General features: G+C 35.1%; 1 protein-coding gene across 22 annotated transcripts in view; it reads right to left on the reverse strand.

Annotated features, from left to right (window-relative positions):
• Nucleotides 1–21,029, reverse strand: part of CSNKA2IP (casein kinase 2 subunit alpha' interacting protein) — a 196,805-nt gene that overhangs the window by 67,281 nt on the left and 108,495 nt on the right. For 16 of the 22 annotated variants that reach the window (XM_032351822.1, XM_032351785.1, XM_032351813.1 and 13 more), the window contains one exon: nt 13,552–17,567. The exons of 3 other annotated variants lie outside the window; for them this stretch is intronic. In XM_032351822.1, the coding sequence (XP_032207713.1) occupies nt 15,130–17,289 (2,160 nt within the window). In that variant the 5' untranslated portion in view covers nt 17,290–17,567 and the 3' untranslated portion in view covers nt 13,552–15,129. Of the gene's footprint in view, nt 1–10,690; nt 10,854–11,396; nt 11,500–13,551; nt 17,568–21,029 lie in introns of those variants that run through there. 3 more of the 22 variants (XR_004287715.1, XM_032351916.1, XR_004287716.1) reach the window with 3 other exon arrangements.

The raw sequence follows: 21,029 nt of genomic DNA on the forward strand, positions 1-21,029 counted from the left end.
GTAAGAGACATTTTGTAAGGTATCGCATCTATACATCAGACTTGTGATAAGTCAAACCACTGTCTCTAGCAATAATCCTTACACAGTGAGGAAGATTTTAGTTATGAAAAATCATTGTCTTATATTCAAGAAGTTGTATAGCTTTTTTGGCATTCTCTAGTGAACCATGCAATATGAGTTCATAGATTATTTACTATAAGTACCGATTAAACAGGGTATTTTGCTAATGGCATTCTACAAATAAGGACTACTCCCCATAGCAAAGGAAATTCCATCTGATAAGAAGATTACATCAAGTCACCAAAATGTCCAGGACATGATTAAGTAACTTACTTTTGTTCCCACTTCTACTTTTTCTCCCCAGGCTTGGGAGGGCATCTGCTTCCCCAAGAATTAGTGGATCACAAATCTCAGGCAAGCTGCTTTAAATCCTTTTCCCCACCACTTAAAAGGAACATTTGGTGAAGGAGTGACTAAAGCAAATATGAGTCTTCATAAACCCCCTCCAAATTTGTCCCAATTCTGAAACACAAAGGATCTATCAGTTAGAAAAATAAACAGATGTTCCTTTAATGTATTTTGATATAGTTTTATATGGCTAGAGCATTTATGCCACTTAATACACACATAGAAAACTACTTTTGGAAGAGTAATGATAAAAAGAAGCAGGGAGGAAGGAAGCGTCTCTTATTAGAAACAGAAAAATAAAAACTATGGAGTCAGAAATGTATAGTACATGGGATCCTGAGCAACTAGTTTCTCCAAGACAAATTTCAGAGAAAGGAAAAGAGGTGCTAGTAATACCTGTGAGAATAGTGGTTTTATGTATTTTAATTTTGTGACATGTCAAATAACTATAAATCTTGATAAATATTTCATGTTTTAAGTATTTAAAAAGATTTTTAAATGGTTCTGTAAATATCCTGTAAAACATATGAAAGAAAACAATCTAAATACTGAGAGCCATTGAGAAATGTATCTTGGTGATACTGACTTTTTTTTTTTTTTAATTTATGGAAGGAAACTAAAGCGTACAAAAGTAAAATTAAAATTCCAGAGGGGGCAGTTAGGAACACAAATGATAATACAGAATTGCTGATGTGAAAAACAACTCAAGATAATTTCCCAGAATTCAGAGGAAAAAATAAAATCATGGTGAAATGAAATGTAAGATACTAAAAACAGAGAACAGAACTCCAACACATAATTAACTAGTGGTCATATAAAAAGATAAAACAGATTTTAAAAAGCAACTTTCAAAGTTCTAGAAGACAAAGAGATTAACAGAGTACTATGTATACATATTGAAAAAGCTTATTGCATTCTAAAAGAACTTGCTGACAACATTTTCAAATTAAGATGACAGAAAAAAATTCATTACAAATCAAGGCAGAGAGAAAGTGCTCTAAAAAATACCAAATATCAGAGTAATCTAAATTACTAATTACCAGGAAATTTATGTGAAAATTTTAAGAGAAACAGAAGAACCAAACAAAAAATTGTCACCTATCAAAATATGGAATACAAATTGTTTTAAAAGACTGAAAAATAGGAAAATCTATTCAATTAATTTAGAATTCGATAACAAAACTGTCAAGACAGTGTAAGAAAAGTTTACACAGGTCATATTGACAGAATAAATATATAGACAATGACCATGTATAAACATAAACTCTGATCTATAGCCCGCACTTAGCAGCCCAAGAAATCATTATCTGCAGTAACCAGCCTAGAGAGCATGCCCACTATTAATATATCAGACTTGTAAGACATCAGACCACTAATTCTAGTCACAATCCAGGAAGCCAAACAATAATGCCTGAAACCATTGGTCCAAAATGTCCAGGACATGATTAAGTAACTTACTTTTGTTCCCACTTCTACTTCCAACTAAGGGCCAGAGAAAGCCAAATGTGCACTCTTAACCAATTACATAGATTACCCTTCTTCTAGTAAGCCTGCCTTTAGCTTCCCTGTGCCAACAGCTTCCATGTAGGGCATAGCTGAACCCTTCTCTTTTTTTCTGCTACAAAGCTTTCCCTCTGGGGGTGCACGGGTGGCTTGGTTGGTTAAGCTTCTGACTCTTGATTCAGCTTTGGTCATGATCTCAGGGTCATGAGATCAAGCCCCACATTGGGCTCCAAGCTGCTGTGGAGCTTGCTTAAGATTCTCTCCCTTCCTCTCCCTTTGCCCATCTCCCCTACTCACACTCTTTCTCAAAAAATAAAATTTAAAAAAGCTTTCCCACTGTTTTTCTGGCCTTTAAATATCTGCAAATACAAGTAGTGGTGACTGACTCCCTTGCTATAAAAAGCTCGGAATAAATAGCCTCCATTTTTTCTCATTTGGTTGGTTTTAATTTTTTTCCATAACACTTTTGAATATAGATATAAAATTATAGCCAGTTTTAAAAACCTGAATGTGGTAGGGTATAATCACAACATATGATGACCAAGTAGAATTTATTGATAATGTCAGGATCGTTTAATAACAAGCCAACTGAAAGACTATGTTTGGAATACACACAAAAAAAAAAAAAAAAAAAAAAAAAAAAAAAAAGCACTCACTAGAACAATGAGCAATGCCCATAAAAGATAAATCATAAATTAGGAAATCCAGAAGGTCAATAAATATGTAAAGATATTTAAGGAATATCTATAAGAGGGGTAAACATTTAAAATACAGTACAAGGAGATCATCTTACTAGTATAAACCACATTATTCGTATAAGTCAAGAATTAAAAAGTTTGAAAATTATGTAGTGCTGGTAAGACTATGGAACAGTAGAAACCTTCATGCATTACTTGTGAGGATATAAAACAGTAAAATTACCTTAAGGAGCAATTCAGTAATATCCAGTAAATTTTAAAATGTTTTAACACTATGACCCCACACTGTTCAATGTGGCTACTGAGTGCTTGAAATGTGGCTAGTGCAAGTTCTGATGTGCTGCTAAGTGTTAAATTCAACAGATTTGAAAGACAGATATATATGTGTATGCACACACATTTATATACTTCACACTAATATCTATCATATTAATTTAAGGTTTATCAACCTTGATACTATTAACATTTTAGACTGGATTAATTCTTTGTCAGAGGTTATCTTTTGCATTGTATGATTTTTAGCTGCATTCCTGGCTTATACCTTGTCATAACCTAGAACCGTTGAAATATCCCCCCAGTTATGACAATCAAAATTGTCTGCAGAGGCACCCAGGTGTCTCAGTTAAGCATCTGACTCTTGATTTCAGCGCAGACCATGATTTCAGGGTGTGGGATGGAGTCCACCCTGGGGCTCTGTGCTCAGAACAGAGTCTGCTGGAGATTCTCTCTCCCTCTTCCTCTGCCCTCAGAGGCAAATCAATCCTTGTTGAGAACAAGTCTTAATTACATGTTGAAATGGTAAACTTTTAGATGTATGGTGTCAAATAAAGTATACTATCAAAATGAATTTTACCTATTTCTTTTTACTTCCTAATGTAGTTACAAGAAAATTTAAAATTATACATGACTCACATTCTGTCTTTATTGGACAGCATTGTTACAATTATCAATTCCATTCTAAGACATTCACATAGTGTTTCCCAAATGCTTAATGTGCATAAAACTTGTCTGAGAACCTTACAGAATTCAAATTATGATTTAGTGTATTTGAGATGGGGTGAGATTTTGCACTACTAGTAAGAACCAAAGTTACATTGATGCTGCAAATCCGTGAATCAAAATTTCTACAAGCGCAAAACAGAACATGAAAAAGAATATGCATAGACTATACTTAATAATCCTGTATGGCATATTTGAAAGTTGCTAAGAGAATAAACCTTAAAAATCTTCATCACAAGATAGAAAAATTTTTTTACTATGTATAGGGACAGATGTTAACTAGACTTACTGCAGTGGTCATCTTGTAATATGTACAAATATTGAATCATTATGTTGTATATCTTAAACATTATACATAGATTATACCTCTGTTAAATTTTTTTAAGTGATGTCAATGCATATATGTGCGCTGATGTGGAGTGTCATAAAAATGTTAATTAACTATTCAACTAAAAAATAATAAATTGTAATAAATTCACACTTTGCAGTTATACAATATATATCTATATATGTGTGTACAATATACACATATGTATACACACACAAAGCACTTGAAATGAAATGACCTATCTATAAAGTATTATAGAATAAATCTTAAAAATATATTCCAGATCAAACATTATACATTTCAAAATGTTATATATATTGTGATAAAACATAAACAAAGTTTTAAAATACTAGAAAATTAGATTTTTAGGTTCTATAAGTATTTAAGAAATTTTTAAATAGTAGAAAAGTAACTAACAGCAAATTCATGACAGTGATTACTCCTGGGGAGTACAAGATAGGATTAAGATCTTGGCTGGTTATATACAAAGGGGTCAGCATTCATATCAAAATGTTTTACTTCTTTAACATATGAAGTAAACATAATCAAAGAAGATTTGATAAAGCTGGATAGTGGATAAAAACTTTCACCAACAGAGAGAGAGGAGTCAAGATGGCAGAGAAGTAGCAGGTTGAGACTACTTCAGCTAGCAGGAGATCAGCTACATAGCTTATCTAAAGATTGCAAGCACCTACAAATCCAATGGCATATCGAAGAGAAGAAGAACAGCAATTCTAGAAACAGGAAATCAACCACTTTCTGAAAGCATATTTTCCTGGGGTTGTTGCCACCCTTTTAGTATTTTACTTGCTCCTTCATATACTCTTATCTGGACAAAATGACAAGGGGGAAAAACTCATGACAAAAAAAGAACAAGAGGCAGTACTGAAGACTAGGGACCTGATCAATACAGACATTGGTAATATGTCAGATCTAGAGTTAAGAATGATGATTCTCAAGGTTCTAGCCAGGCTCGGAAAAGGCATGGAAGATATTAGAGAAACCTCTCAGGAGATATGAAAGTCCCTTCTGGTGAAATAAAAGAACTAAAATCTAACCAAGTTGAAATCAAAAAAGCTATTAATGAGATGCAATAAAAAATGGAGGCTCTCACTGCTAGGATAAATGAGGCAGAAGAAAGAATTAGCAATATAGAAGACCAAATGAGAATAAAGAAGCTGAGCAAAAGAGGGACAAACAGCTACTGGACCACGAGGGGAGAATTTGAGAGATAAGTGACACCATAAAATGAAACAACATTAGAATAATTAGGATTTCAGAAGAAGAAGAAAGAGAGAGGGGAGCAAAAGTTATACTGGAGAGAATTATTGGAGAGAATTTCCCCAATATGGCAAAGGGAACAAGCATCAAAATCCAAGAGGTGCAGAGAAGGCCCCTCAAAATCAATAAGAATAGGTCCACACCCTGACACTTAATAGTAAAATTTACAAGTCTTAGTGACAAAGAGAAAACTCTGAAAGCAGCCCGGGAAAAGAAGTCTGTAACACAATGGTAAAAAAATTAGATTGGCAGCTGACTTATCCACAGAGACCTGGCAGGCCAGAAAGAGCTGGCATGATATATTCAGAGCACTAAACGAGAAAAACATGCAGCCAAGAATACTAGATCCAGCTAGGCTATCATTGAAAATAGAAAGAGAGATTAAAAGCTTCCAGGACAAACAAAAACTGAAAGAATTTGCAAACACCAAACCAGGTCTACAGGAAATATTGAAAGGGGTCCTCTAAGCAAAAAGAGAGCCTACAAGTGGTAGATCAGAAAGGAAGAGAGACAATATACAGTAACAGTCACCTTACGGCAATACAATGGCACTAAATTCATATCTCTCAATAGTTACCGTGAATGTTAATAGGCTAAATGCCCCAATCAAACGACACAGGGTACCAGAATGGATAAAAAAACAAAACCCATCTATATGTTGCCTCCAAGAAACTCATTTTAAACCCGAAGACACCTCCAGATTTAAAGTGAGGGGGTGGAAAAGAATTTACCGTGCTAACGGACATCAGAAGAAAGCAGGAGTGGCAATCCTTATATCAGATCAATAATATTTTAAGCCAAAGACTATAATAAGAGATGAGGAAGGACACTATATCATACTCAAAGGAGCTATCCAACAGGAAGATCTAACAATTTTAAATATCTATGCCCCCAACGTGGGAGCAGCCAACTATATAAACCAATTAAAAACAAAATCAAAGAAACACGTCAACAATAATACAATAATAGTAGGGGACTTTAACACTCCCCTCACTGAAATGGACAGATCATCCAAGCAAAAGATCAACAAGGAAATAAAGGCCTTAAATGACACACTGGACCAGATGGACATCACTGATATATTCAGACCATTTCATCCCAAAGCAACAGAATACACATTCTTCTCTAGTGCACATGGAACATTCTCCAGAATAGATCACATCCTCAGTCCTAAATCAGGTCTCAACCAGTATCAAAAGACTGGGATCATTCCCTGTATATTTTCAGACCACAATGCTCTGAAGCTGGAACTCAACCACAAGAGGAAGTTTGGAAAGAACCCAAATACATGGAGACTAAACAGCATCCTTCTAAAGAATGAATGGGTCAACCAGGAAATTAAAGAAGAATTGAAAAAATTCATGGAAACAAATGATAATGAAAATACAACGGTTCAAAATCTGTGGGACACAACAAAGGCAGTCCCAAGAGGAAAATATATAGCAGTACAAGCCTTTCTCAGGAAACAAGAAAGGTCTCAAGTACACAACCTTACCCTACACCTAAAGGAGCTGGAGAAAGAACAAGCAGGAGAAGAGAAATCATAAAGATCAGAGCAGAAATCAATGACATAGAAACCAAAAACACAATAGAACAAATCAACAAAACTAGAAGCTGGTTCTTTGAAAGAATTAATAAGATTGATAAACCCCTGGCCAGACTTATTAAAAAGAAAAGAGAAAGGACTCAAATAAATAAAATCATGAATGAAAGAGGAGAGATCACAACTAAACCAAAGAAATACAAACAATTATAAGAACATACTATAAGCAACTCTATGCCAACAAATTTGACAATCTGGAAGATATGGATGCATTCCTAGAAACATATAAACTACCACAACTGAACCAGGAAGAAATAAAAAGCCTGAACAGACCCACAACCAGTAAGGAGATTGAAACAGTCATCAAAAATCACCAAACAAACAAAAGCCCAGGGCCAGACGGCTTCCCGGGGGAATTCTACCAAACATTTAAAGAAGAACTAATTCCTATTCTCCTGAAACTGTTCCAAAAATCAGAAATGGAAGGAAAACTTCCAAACTCATATTATGAGGCATCACCTTGATCCCAAAACCAGACAAGGATCCCATCAAAAAAGAGAGCTACAGACCAATATCCTTGACGAACACAGATGCGAAAATTCTCACCAAAATACTAGCCAATAGGATTCAACAGTACATTAAAAGGATTATTCACCATGACCAAGTGGGATTTATTCCAGGGCTGCAAGGTTGGTTCAACATCCGCAAATCAATCAATGTGATACAACACATCAATAAAAGAAAAAACAAGAACCATATGATACTCTCAATAGATGCTGAAAAAGCATTGACAAAGTACAGCATCCCTTCCTGATCAAAACTCTTCAAAGTGTAGGGATAGAGGACACATACCTCAATATTATCAAAGCCATTTATGAAAAACCCACTGCAAATATTATTCTCAATGGAGAAAAACTGAAAGCTTTTCCGCTAAGGTCAGGAACACTGCAGGGATGTCCATTATCACCACTGCTATTCAACATAGTACTAGAATTCCTAGCCTCAGCAATCAGACAGCAAAAGGAAATTAAAGGCATCCAAATCGGCAAAGAAGAAGTCAAACTATCACTCTTCACAGATGTTATGATACTATATGTGGAAAACCCAAAAGACTTCACTACAAAACTGCTAGAACTTGTACAGGAATTCAGTAAAGTGTCAGGATACAAAATCAATGCACAGAAATCAGTTGCATTTCTCTACACCAACAACAAGACAGAAGAAAGAGAAATTAAGGAGTCAATCCCATTTACAATTGCACCCAAAACCATAAGAGACCTAGGAATAAACCTAACCAAAGAGGCAAAGAATCTACTCAGAAAACTATAAAGTACTCATGAAAGAAATTGAGGAAGATATAATGAAATGGAAAAGTGTTCCATGCTCCTGGATTGGAAAAATAAATATTGTGAAATATCTATGCTACCTAAAGCAATCTTCACATTTAATGCAATTCCTATCAAAGTACCATCAATATTTTTCAAAGAAATGGAACAAATAATCCTAAAACTTATATGGAACCAGAAAAGACCTCGAATAGCCAAAGGAATATTGAAAAGGAAGCCAAAGTTGGTGGCATCACAATTCTGGACTTCAAGCTCTATTACAAAGCTGTCATCATCAAGACAGCATGGTACTGGCACAAAAACAGACACATAGATCAATGGAATGGAATAGAAAGCCCAGAAATAGACCCTCAACTCTATGGTCAACTAATCTTCGACAAAGCAGGAAAGAATATCCAATGGAAAAAAGACAGCCTCTTCAATAAATGGTGCTGGGAAAATTGGACAGCCACATGCAGAAAAATGAAATTGGACCATTTCCTTACACCATACACAAAAATAGACTCAAAATCGATGAAGGACCTCAGTGTGAGAAAAGAATCCATCAAAATCTTTGAGGAGAACACAGGCAGCAACCTCTTTGACCTAAGCCGCAGCAACATCTTCCTAGGCACATCGCCAAAGGCAAGGGAAGCAAAAATGAACTATTGGGATTTTATCAAGATCAAAAGCTTTTGCACCGCAAAGGAAACAGTAAACAAATCCAAAAGACAACTGACAGAATGGGAGAAGATATTTGCAAACGACATATCAGATAAAGAACTAGTGTCCAATATCTATAAAGAACTTAGCAAACTCAACACTCAAAGAACAAATGGGCAGAGGACATGAACAGACATTTCTGCAAAGAAGACATCCAGATGGCCACCAGACACATGAAAAAATGCTCCATATCACTCAGCATCAGGGAAATACAAATCAAAACCACAATGAGATATCACCTCACACCAGTCAGGATGACTAAAATTAACAAGTCAGGAAATGACAGATGCTGGCGAGGATGCGGAGAAAGGGGAACCCTCCTACACTGTTGGTGGGAATGCAAGCTGGTGCAACAACTCTGGAAAACAGCATGGAGGTTCCTCAAAATGTTGAAAATAGAACTACCCTATGACCCAGCAATTGCACTACTGGGTATTTACCCTAAAGATACAAACGTAGTGATCCAAAGGGGCACGTGCACCCGAATGTTTATAGCAGCAATGTCCACAATAGCCAAACTATGGAAAGAACCTAGGTGTCCGTCAACAGATGAATGGATCAAGAAGATGTGGTATATATACACAATGGAATACTATGCAGCCATCAAAAGAAATGAAATCTTGCCATTTGCAACGACATGGATGGAACTAGAGCATATCATGCTTAGCAAAATAAGTCAAGGAGAGAAAGACAACTATCATATGATCTCCCTGATATGAGGAAGTGGTGATGCAACATGGAGAGTTAAGGGGGTAGGAGAAGAATAAATGAAACGAGATGGGATTGGGAGGGAGACAAACCATAAGTGACTCTCAATCTCACAAAACAAACTGAGGATTGCTGGGGGGAGGGCTGTTGAGAGAAGAGGGGTGGGTTGTGGACATTGGGGAGGGTATGTGCTATGGTGAGTGCTGTGAAGTGTGTAAACCTGGCTATTCACAGACCTGTACCCCTGGGGATAAAAATATATGTTTATAAAAAATAAAAAAATTAAAAAAAAACTTTCACCAACATATTGTCAGTCTTTCTCTATAGGTTTGAAATATTTCATAATTAAAAATGAATAAATGCACAAATAAATAAAAGAACAGTTTAAGAAGTCTAGCAACAAATATTGAAATAGAAAATATCCAATTTTTACAAATATTTTAATGGATTTTAAAACTTAATGAAAATTTTTTGCTTCTGAAAAAAACTATGTATCTCATAGAAATATGTATTTCTTCTGAACTTGTAATGCCACAAATGATACCAATAGGTGGACAAGAGTACAACAACAAAATTGTGTGCTATATACCTCATCTAAAGCAGAAAAAACAAAGCAAGTTTAATTTTTTATTTTTGAAACATGTTTTAAGTTGATTATTAAAAGAATTCGTATTCATTAAAGATTGGGAAAAGATTAAAAATCTCATTTCCTAAACACTCTTTTATAACATTTTCTAGTAATAATCACTTCATTATTGTTGGTGTTTATTTTATCACCCCATCTTTCTCATATATATGAAATAGATTTTGCAGAAATATGAAGATATACATATACATATATGTATAACTTCAATGTTTTACAAGGTGGAATCATATATAAACTGCATATAATGTCTTATAATCCAAGTATATTTTCACTTAAATCAAAAATGTTATATTCTCCATGTTGCTGTTCCTCTTCTGGGAGGTGAACCATGAGAGACTATGGACTCTGAAAAACAAACTGAGGGTTTTGAAGGGACGGGGGGTGGGAGGTTGGGGTACCAGGTGGTGGGTATTATAGAGGGCACGGATTGCATGGAGCACGGGGTGTGGTGCAAAAATAATGAATACTGTTATGCTGGAAATAAAAAAAAATAATAAAATAATTTAAAAAAAAATGTTATAGTCTCTCTTTTCATTGGTCTTTCATTGAAAAAGTCCTGTTTAAAATTTAAATACGGTGGTTTAGCTATTTCTTCTTTGTTCAACTTTATTCTTCCAACCCATGCTCAGGATCACTATCCATGCTTAAGGATTTTCAACAAGACATTTTCCTGAAGAAAGTAGTTCTATTCCTGAAATGAATGTAGATGCAATATTAGAAATAACAATTTTTTCACTAGGAAAAATATCACATGTATGAGTCATAATGTATTTAAACACTTCTATAAATGAACATCTAAATTTGTCCTCAATCCTTATTATAAGGAAACACAAAGCTTACTTCTATAACTCTATGTAGTCATGATGATTTCTTTAAAATAATTTTGAATAAAGATGATCATAGGGCAAACAGTTATGTATATTACCCCCAACAGTTACATATATTATTAAGGTTTTGATATTACTGTCAAGTTATCATCCAGATGTGTCATTCCAGTTTACATTAGTTGGTTGGATCAAAATGAGACAACTCATAGGATCTACTTTCTACCTCTCAACTATACTATGATTTGTTCTCTTGTCTAGCCCTTTCCATTTAAGGAGAAAAGCATTAATGAAATGCAATTAATATTTTTTCTATTATGTCTCAGATAATCTCTATTTTTCAAACATAGTGAATTATAAACAATGAATTCTGGAACACTGAAAATAAATTTTAAAAAAAGAAGACTTACATTTTTGAAATCTCATCTCATCTATACAAGATCTGTCAGAAATTTTTTGGCCTCTCTGGCATGACACATGTTCTTTCTTATTTTATTGGTGTCTGAACAGAAGCTGGGGAGGAACAGGGTTGGGTAACTACTGTTTATGCATTTTCCCAGTAAGTTTGATGGAGTTTTATGTTCAAATTAGAAAATACTGGTTAAAGAACTCTTTTGAAGAAATATTGAAAGTACACATTGTTATAATTAAGAACAAGATAAATAACTGCCAATACATTCGAAAAGTAAAAATCAACTAAATCATAGCCCTAAAAAGAAAAATTAAAAAGGAAAGAGGTAAAAAGAAACTATAATAAGGTATAAAGTTTAGAAAACAAGCTGAGAGTTACAAAATTAAACATGTAAATTATGTGAAGAAAAGTCAGTTGAACTCCTTAGTTTAACTTAATTCCATAAATATTTTTTAAATACATAATACGCTCCAGGTAACACATCCTAAGGAGTTAGTGGTAAACAAGGTTGACACAGGATCTCCACTCCTGAAGTTTAGTCTAGTGGAAAGCATATTAAACAAGTAATTACAAAATGATGTGAGTCACCAGAAGAGAAGTTCAGGATGAATAAAGCACATGTCAAGGGTCTTCTAAATGGGTTGGACAAGGCCATGAACACATTATCACATACCTAAGTTTCTCCTCATCATCACTGACCAGCTATATAGCAACCAACATCACATTTAATACTGAAATACTAGAAAGAAGCACTGTTAACATAAGAAATAAGACAAGGATGACTGCTGTCATCAATAACAGTTTTATGTGTGTTCTCACCAAGACAAAAGGTACAAAGAACAATTCAATCTTACAGGAAAGAAGCAAACTGATGAACTGTTACTTATTTCAGAGAATTAAAAAAAGATGAAGAACTTCAACAGCATTATTCAACATCAACACTGTTTTAAGGCATGCACTCTATGCCAAGGACTAGGTTTAAAAAAAAAAAAATAGCGGGAGTTTTCAGTATAGTAAGTGAAAACAGACAAGAAATGATTATTCTGTAGTGGGTTAAGAGCAGTACAGAGAGTTAACACAGTTTTATAATAATAGGAGAGCCAACTAACCCATTCATAAATGCATCAGGAAAAGACTTTCCTGAGATTTCAATATTAAATAGAGTCCTGTAGGATAAAAATGTATAGATGGGAAGGTATTTCTGGACAGCAAAATTTTCTTTTTAAAAGTGTAGGATGTAAGGCCAGCAAAATTAAAGCAAAAATAAACTATTGTGAATAAATCAAAATTAAAAGTTTCTACACAGTGAGTGAAAAAAAATCAACAAAATTAAAAGGAAACCTACTGAATAGGAGAGAATATTTGCAAATGACATTTCAGATAAAGGGTTAGTATCCAAAATATAAAAGATCTGATACAACTCAATACCCAAAAAGTAATCCAGTGGAAAAATGGGCAGAAGACATGAAGAGACATTTCTCCAAAGAAGACCTACAAGTGGGCAACAGACACATGAAAAGATGCTCAACATTACTCATCATCAGAGAAATGCAAATTAAAACTACAATGGATCATCTCACACCTGTCAGAAAGGCTAAAATAGAAAACATAAGAAACAAGTGCCGGCAAAGATGTGGAGAAAGGGGAATTCTTGTGCACTATTGGTAGGAATGCAAACTGGTGCAGCCATTGTAGAAAACAGTATGGAAGTTCCTCAAAAAATTAAAAATTAAACTATACTATGACCTAGTAATTGAACTACTGGGTATTTGCCTAAAAAATACATAAATATTGATTCAAAGGAAGATATGCACCCTTATGTTTACTGCAACACTATTTTCAATAGCAAAATATGGAAGCACCCAAAATGTCCATCAACAGATGAAAGGATAAAGCAGATGTGGTATATATATATGCAATGAAAATCATTCAGCCATAAAAAGATTGGTCTTGCCATTTGCAACAATACAGATAGAGCTAGAGAGTATAATGCTAAGTGAAGTAAGTCAGTGAGAGAAAGGCAAATACCATATGATCTCACTCATATGTGGAATTTAAAATACAAATAACTAAAGGAAAAGAAAAATAGAAAGACAGAGACAAACCAAGAAACAGACTCTTAACTATTGAGAACAAACTGATAGTTACCAGAGAAGAGTGAGTTGGGGGATGAAGGAAATTGGGGATGGGGATTAAAGAGTACACTTAACATAATGGGGGGAAAAAAGAACTAGAATAAAATGATAAACAAAAAAGTGTAGGATATAACAGAGACCTTGGCACATTCTGTGCATTTTAAAGCAATTAGTATAGCTGTAGCATCCAGGAGGAAAATGTAGAACAACAAGAAATAAGTGTTGAGAGGCTACCATAGTTCAATTATAAAATAAATTTAGACTTTGCCAAGAAAGCACTGGGCAATGATGAAAGGATTCTAGGCAGTGGAATGGCATTACCAAATTTGTTTCTTACAAATGTATTCAAAAGTTAGAAATGCACGTTTAGGAGCTATTGCAGTAATCCAGGTGACAAACAGTTGTGATCACAACTAGGACAGGGTTGGAGTTGGAGAAAGAAAGCTGGATTCTAGGAACAGAAAGGCCATAGAACTCATGGACCTAAGAGAGGGGCAGGCAATGAAAAAAAAAAAAGAAAAAAAAGTCAAACATACCTCCATGTTGAATGGTGGTACATTCATTGAAACAGGAACACTAGGGGCAAAGGATTGTAAACATAATGCTCCAAATTGTAAATATAAAGATAATAATTCTGGTTTCATCATGTTGAGTTTGAGATGCCTGTGCATTATTCAGTTGGAACTATTCAGTATATAGTCAAAAGATATTGGTAGAACAGAATTTTAAGTCATCAGTGCATGAAAGAGATACTAATTCTAGTCCTTGGGGTTTGAGATGATCACTTAAGGTGAGTAGGTAAGACAGTCCTTCTCTTCCCACTACCAGTAGACCCAGTGGAACAAAAAAATTTTTTAAACATTTTTATTAACCCATTTTGGATGTATAGATAGAAGTGATGAACAGGTAACTTTAGAGCCTACAATTTAAATATTGGCACAGAGACTATAAATACTGGCACAGATGACAGGTAGAGTTATTTGTACTAGTTAGTTCTCTGCTGAGATTTGTTAACTAAGGTTGAATAAATCACTGGATTTCAGAGTGTGGGATCTTAGCATAGAAGGATTTTCCTTAGGAAAACATAAGTAGAAAGAGATTCATATAACTAGAGAAAAAATTCCTCTCTATGTACATTCTTACCTGTTGAACATGATCTGAATTTTCTTTAGAGAGAGGGAAACAGATTAGCATGAATTGGCTTAAGGATACTGTCATTATCATGTTTTATGAGGAATGAAAATAACAATGAGCTAGATACTGTTCAGGACAAGATAGATGAGGTATTTCTGATTTATGGCCAATTATGATTAATACATGTACAATGATTATAAGTGGCTACTATAAGCCAGGCTTTTGGTTAAAAACCTGGGATTCAGTTTTGTCGTCTAGGAGATCATAGTCTATTATTTAACTAGAAAATAGACTTAAGAGTATTAGTTCCCCTTAACTGTTTCATCAGCTAAAATATACAGTCACACTTGGTTATTACTAAGAATTTTAATAAGCATGATAGGAAATCAATCTCTAGTTTCAAAGAACTAAGAGGTCAATTGCTTTCAAAGAAACAAAAAGTTAATTTAATCAATATTTCTCTCATTTTGAAACTGTCTGGAAAATTTTGAACAGTATCTTTGGCCCCTTTGACCCTTTTACTGTGGTGCTATTCCTCATAGGCCATGTTTTGGGAGGTCGTGATTGACTTTGCTGTGGTTTTCCAGGAAGTGGCTGGTGATTTTTACTACATATAAACTCAAGCCAGGAGACCCCTGGAGGCAACCGGTGGTAACTAAGTACCTTAGTGAATACACAACCTGAGAGAGTAGATGTGGTAGACTCTTTGGAAGGAGGCAGTAAGGAGGGTGGAGTACAAGAGGAAGAGGAAGAGGAAGAAGAAGATGAAGAGGAGGAGGAAGATGTAGAGGAAGAAGAGGACTGTGGCTGATAATTACTACTTTTCTTAACATAAAGCAGCCAGTCAATAGCCTGGGGTTGTTGGCTTACAACTTTGTTTTCAGGGCCTGCTGTCGGCCATTTGTTATTTAGCTCCTGTGTGATTTCAGGTTCAGATGGAGAGAAAATACGTATCTTCTCCATTCCTTCAAGGTTGTCTTCAGGGGCTTCATCAGGCTGATTTTCTTTCACAGGGGATGGGAGACAAGATGAGAGAGAAGTCTCTGGTAGAGAAAGGAGAAAAACTAATTTCACTTCCGTTTCTCCCTCAGAACCGAGTTCAGGTGTTGGTATGACAAATAGCGTTGCACCTCGAGGATCCTTCCTTCCTGTAAGATGGTTACACTGAGATTTTATGCAGGCAGCACAAGCTAAACAAACTACATAATTTGATGAAAGACGGGGACCAGGATGAGGATTTGGTCTTCCCCTCATCCTTCGAAAGAGAATCTGCCTACAGAGATCCCTCTGGATTCTAGTCTTGGAAAGAGAATTGACAATTTTATTTAGGACATCATCAGGCACAGTTCCACCTTTAACAATGCAAGGATAAATGTAATTTAAACTCCATGGAATTTCTTTATTTGATTCTGTCTTTGCACAAAAATCAAAGCTGCTTTTACTTTGGAATCTGGAGCCCAATGTTGAAGCAGCTATATTTCTGATAAAGTGTTTGGAGCTTGATAATGATGGACCTAAGACATTTGGTTTAGAATGAGATGAAGATAAATCTGTGGCTTTCTGTTTGTCATTTGGTGACAAAGTGCTCTGAAACTTGGAGTGACAAACTGGTGAGCTCAAGGTCCTAAAGTCCTGATTAAGTGTAAGCACTGTCTGAGATTTGAGTGAGAACAATGGCAAACTCTGAGCCTGGCGGACAGAATGTGCTGGAGGTGATTTCCTTGGTTTTGAGTGGGACAGTGGTAAACTCAGAACACAGGAACTAGAATTCAGTGTAGGTGCTGTCTGATATCTTGAGTCAGGTAACGGTGAGTTCAGAGCCATTTGATTGGATTTCGATGAACGTGATGACTGAAGCAAGACATTTATTTGAGGTGTAGAGTTGAGTGATGGTGAGCTCAAAGATCTTTGATTGCGCTCTAACAAAGATGTCCAAAGGCTATCCAATGAAGATGCTTTCTGAGGCCTGGGTTGCGGTAATGTTGGGCTAAGCACTCTTTGATTAGATCCCAAAGATGATGATGTCCAGAGGATGTCTAGGGAAGGTGTATCTTGATGTTTGGAGGGGAATAATGATGAACTTGAGACTCCCTGATTAGACTTCTGTGAAGATGATGTCTGGCAAAAGTCTGGTGAAGATGAAGTCTGAGGTTTGGGGAGCGGTGATTGTGAGCTCAGATTTGTTTGGGTGGACTCCAAAGATGAAGATGTCTTATTAAGTTCAAGTGAAGATGTTGTCTCAGGTTTATGATGTATCACAGGTGAGCTCAGGGCTCTCCGATTAGGCCACAGTGAAGCTCTCTGGTGGAGGTCTAGTGAAGGTGTGGCCTGACATTTGGGTTGGGATACTGGTGCTTTCAGAGCCTTGTTATTGAAGCCCTGTGAAATTGTGTCCTGAGACTTGACAGATGACAATAATGAGAAGCTCTGTGCCATCTGCTTAGAGCTAACTGGAGGTGCTGCAAGATGATTACTATGGGACTGCAGTCTGACCACAGGCTGGTTATTAGATTGATTTAGTTTTTCACCTGTGTACTGATGTGTTAATGAATTGGTTGTGGCCAGTTGGTAAGAGTGTTCTAAAGGCACAAAGTGTTGATCATAATATGCCAATGGTATCATCTTGTGCTACTGATAGAGGTCTTTTTGAAAGCAGCTGGCTTGTAGGATATTTGCAAGTCTTTTAGATGGATTCATTGGACAATGAATATTTTAAAATAAATAGTCCTTGGTAGTTTCTTCCTTCTATCTTGTTTCCTCACTGTTAATTGCCAAATATCATAGAGTATATCAAAATTCAGATATAGATGAGGTTGGAAAAATTATGACCATTTGAGATTCTCTGCTATCTTCTCTTTCATTTCCTAGAGGTATTTTTTTTCCTCTTGAGGAAATAATGCCTGTTAATAAAATAATGAAGAGATTTCAGAAGAGATGCTGATAAGGATATTAATTTTCTCAAACAATTTGTTATAGTGATTAAGGCATGGGCTTTATGTAAAATCCAAGCCATTTACTCTGTGTGTAACTTTATTTTTTAAATTTTATTTATTTATTTGAAAGAGAGAGTGTGTAAGTGAGAGAGCATGAGCAGGGGGAGAAGCAGACTCCCTGTTCAGGAAGCCCAACATGGGGCTCAATCTCAGGATCCTGGGATCATGATCTGAACTGAAGTCAGACGCTTAACCAAGCCACTCAGGTACCCCTGTGTGTAACTTTTGAATCCAGCTTTCTAAACTCCATTTATCTGTGAAATAGATAAATATTTAATTGATTGAGCTAAAAACTAACTAAATACAATTTCCCAGGATATAATAAAAGGTGATAGCCATTTCTGGTACTCTTTTAATACCAGCTTTAGTAAAACAAAGAGAAAAACAAACAAACAAAAAACTATGGTAAGTTTGTTGCAGGAAATAAGAGACTCTTAGAGGAAAGTGAAAAGGAAGTTCTTCTGAAATGTTGGTTTTCAATTTAGATTCAGTTACCTATCATTATTTTTAGCTTATTTCCAAAAGTCCATAATTCTCATTGAAAGTCTATTGCATACTTTTATTCTTGTTCTTGTCACCAATTCTTTTCACCAATATAGCTTTTGAAACTGTGACTACTACCTTTTAAAACTAATGTCTTTGGTCATATGCTTTCTTTCTATTCTGGGTCTCTCTATTCACTCTCTCATTTCTCTCTACGCCTTCAGTAAATTATTTTCTTTTCCTCTCACCTCAATGTAGTCCTCAGTGTTATATCACCCATTCTCTTCTCTTTTTTTATTTTATTCCTATGCTATCTCACTAGTTATGTTTAGGATTTAAAAATGAACTATAGAAAGAAGCCTCACAAAAAACAGAAACATATAGCTGGCCCAAGGTGCAAGCTCAGAAAAGATAGATGTCCTGTTTTTTAAAAGACAACACATTTGGGGCACCTGGGTGGCTCAGTTGGTTAAATGTCTTCCTTTGGCTCAGGTCATGAACCTAGGGTCCTGGGATTGAGCCCCACATTAGGCTTCCTGCTCAGCAAGGAGTCTGTTTCTCCCTTTGTCCTCACCCCTCTCTCACTCTCCCTTTTTCAAATAAATAAATAAAAATCTACCCCCCCAAAATAAAACCGCATAATATAAGATGATGATATTTTAGTGCATTTTCATGGACGGGGGTCTATTCTTCTGGTTTTTAGGCTAAGACACATCATATGACAAAAATTGGAAGTGACTGCAACAGACCTTGGATCTGCCAATTAAGGCATTGGTCCAAAGGCTCTTGAAGGATGGGAGCTATCAGTTTTGGTTTCATGACCCTTCCAAATGCTTCCGTGACTTACCAATCCAATTTCTGATGGACAAATTTATTGTTCATATATGTCAACTTATCCAATTTGTTAATTATCAATTCTATTATTACTAGAAGGTCTTCCCTTATGTCAAGGTATATTTTCACATATTTACTCCATTTAAAAATATATCTTATTGATATCATAATTCATTTATTTTCAAGTTTTGAGTCAGTCTTTGTGGAATTTTCCAAGTACCAAGAAAATTATTTACACACCAATGAGTTCCTAATCTTTTGTCTCTGGTGCTGGTTTTCTCTTCAGCTTCAAAATTGTATTCCCAACTAATCATCAGACTTCTCTATCCCAAAGTCCCAAAGACAATTCAAATATAAAATGCATAAAACTCAATAAAGTTATTTCTCCTTCTAGAGAAATCTTTTTCTGTATCTTTTATCTCAGTGCCTAAAGTCTAATTATCTAATTTGGAATCTTTGAAATCATCCTGGAGAGCTTCAACCTCTAAAACCATTTAGATACCAATACTGGCTGAGTTTACCTCTTTCATATCTGAATTTACCTTTTCTTATCCAATGCCCCTATTTCAGTTTATACTGTAGGCATTTCTCATTTAGACAAATATATAATTAATGTTTATATCTTGCCCTCCTGACCTCACTCCCTCTCTTCCATCTCATCTTCCAAACGTTTGAAAAGAAATTCTTGCTGGTGAAACACAACTGCTGCTCACCCAGGAAATTCTTTCATTTTGTTGATGTATGCATGCATAATAAGCACTGAAGTTATTTGTGATTGCTGGATTTTGTGTGATGTGATTCAACACCAATTTTTTGAAGACGAGAAAATGGTACACTCCACTATGTACTGTCTGACACCCTAACTAGCTTCTGGATGGTAATATAGAATAACTTCATGACCTTGAGGAAGGCGAAAATTTCTTAGATAGTATCTAGTAAGCACTAAAAATTGATAAATTAAAACCAAGAACTCCCAGTCACCAAAAATACACCATATTTATAAGGAGTAAAGGCAGTTCTAAGAATGTGAAAACATATTTACAATACATAATCTGAAAAAATACAGAAATGGATATTATCATGGAAATATTACATATATAACCTCTACATGTTGCTTAGAAAAAAATGCATTTGGCATCATGGAAAAATATACGGGCAAGCACTTCACAAATGAGGATATCCATATGCTAACACATATATGAAAAGAAGCTTAGCCCATTAGAAACCCATGAAATGCATATTTTAAAAACAGAGATATTATATTATTAGGATATGACTAAAACAAAATAAAATAAAAACAGACAAAGCCAAGAATTAGTGACTATGTAAATTAATTAGCACATTACACACACACACATTTACTATATTTTGCTCTGAGGTATAATCCAACAGGCATGCAATAAATGAATATTTGCACCAAATACATTGCTCTAGGATGTTCAGTGGAACATTATCCATAATATCTCCAAACTCAGATTAACTGTCAATTAATAGCAGAATATATAAATAATTTATGATATAGTCATATAATGAAATACCAAACAATAATGAACCTAACAAAAGTCTAGCACCATGCAACTACATGGATGCATCTCACATACAAAATGTTGAATGAAAGTAATAATATGCATAAAAAATACTACATAATTTTACAAAAGAAAATACAAAATAAGGTCATACTAACTATGATCTTAAAAATCAAGCTAATACTTGAGGAGGTAGAGATTAGGAGGAAACAAAAACTTCTAGGGTGGTGGTAATATTCTGTTTCCTGACCTGGAAGATGATTGCATGGGTGAACTCATTTTGTGATAATTGAGCTCTAACACTTACACTATGTGTATTTTTGTATGTTTCTTAACTTCAATAGAAAGTTAAAAAATACATAACTTGATGTTAATATGAAAAGACACATCTGAAACAAAATTGCACTGAAAGGTGAAACATTAAAGAATGAACCAAGATCTGGCACACAGATGTAATGAAAACTTGAAAAAAAAAAAGAAAAAGAAGAATGTAATGTGGAAATCCTACTATCATATGTAGAGGAAT

Source organism: Mustela erminea, chromosome 1, assembly GCF_009829155.1.
Source record: "Mustela erminea isolate mMusErm1 chromosome 1, mMusErm1.Pri, whole genome shotgun sequence".
In the NCBI taxonomy this organism is placed as follows: Eukaryota; Metazoa; Chordata; class Mammalia; order Carnivora; family Mustelidae; genus Mustela; species Mustela erminea.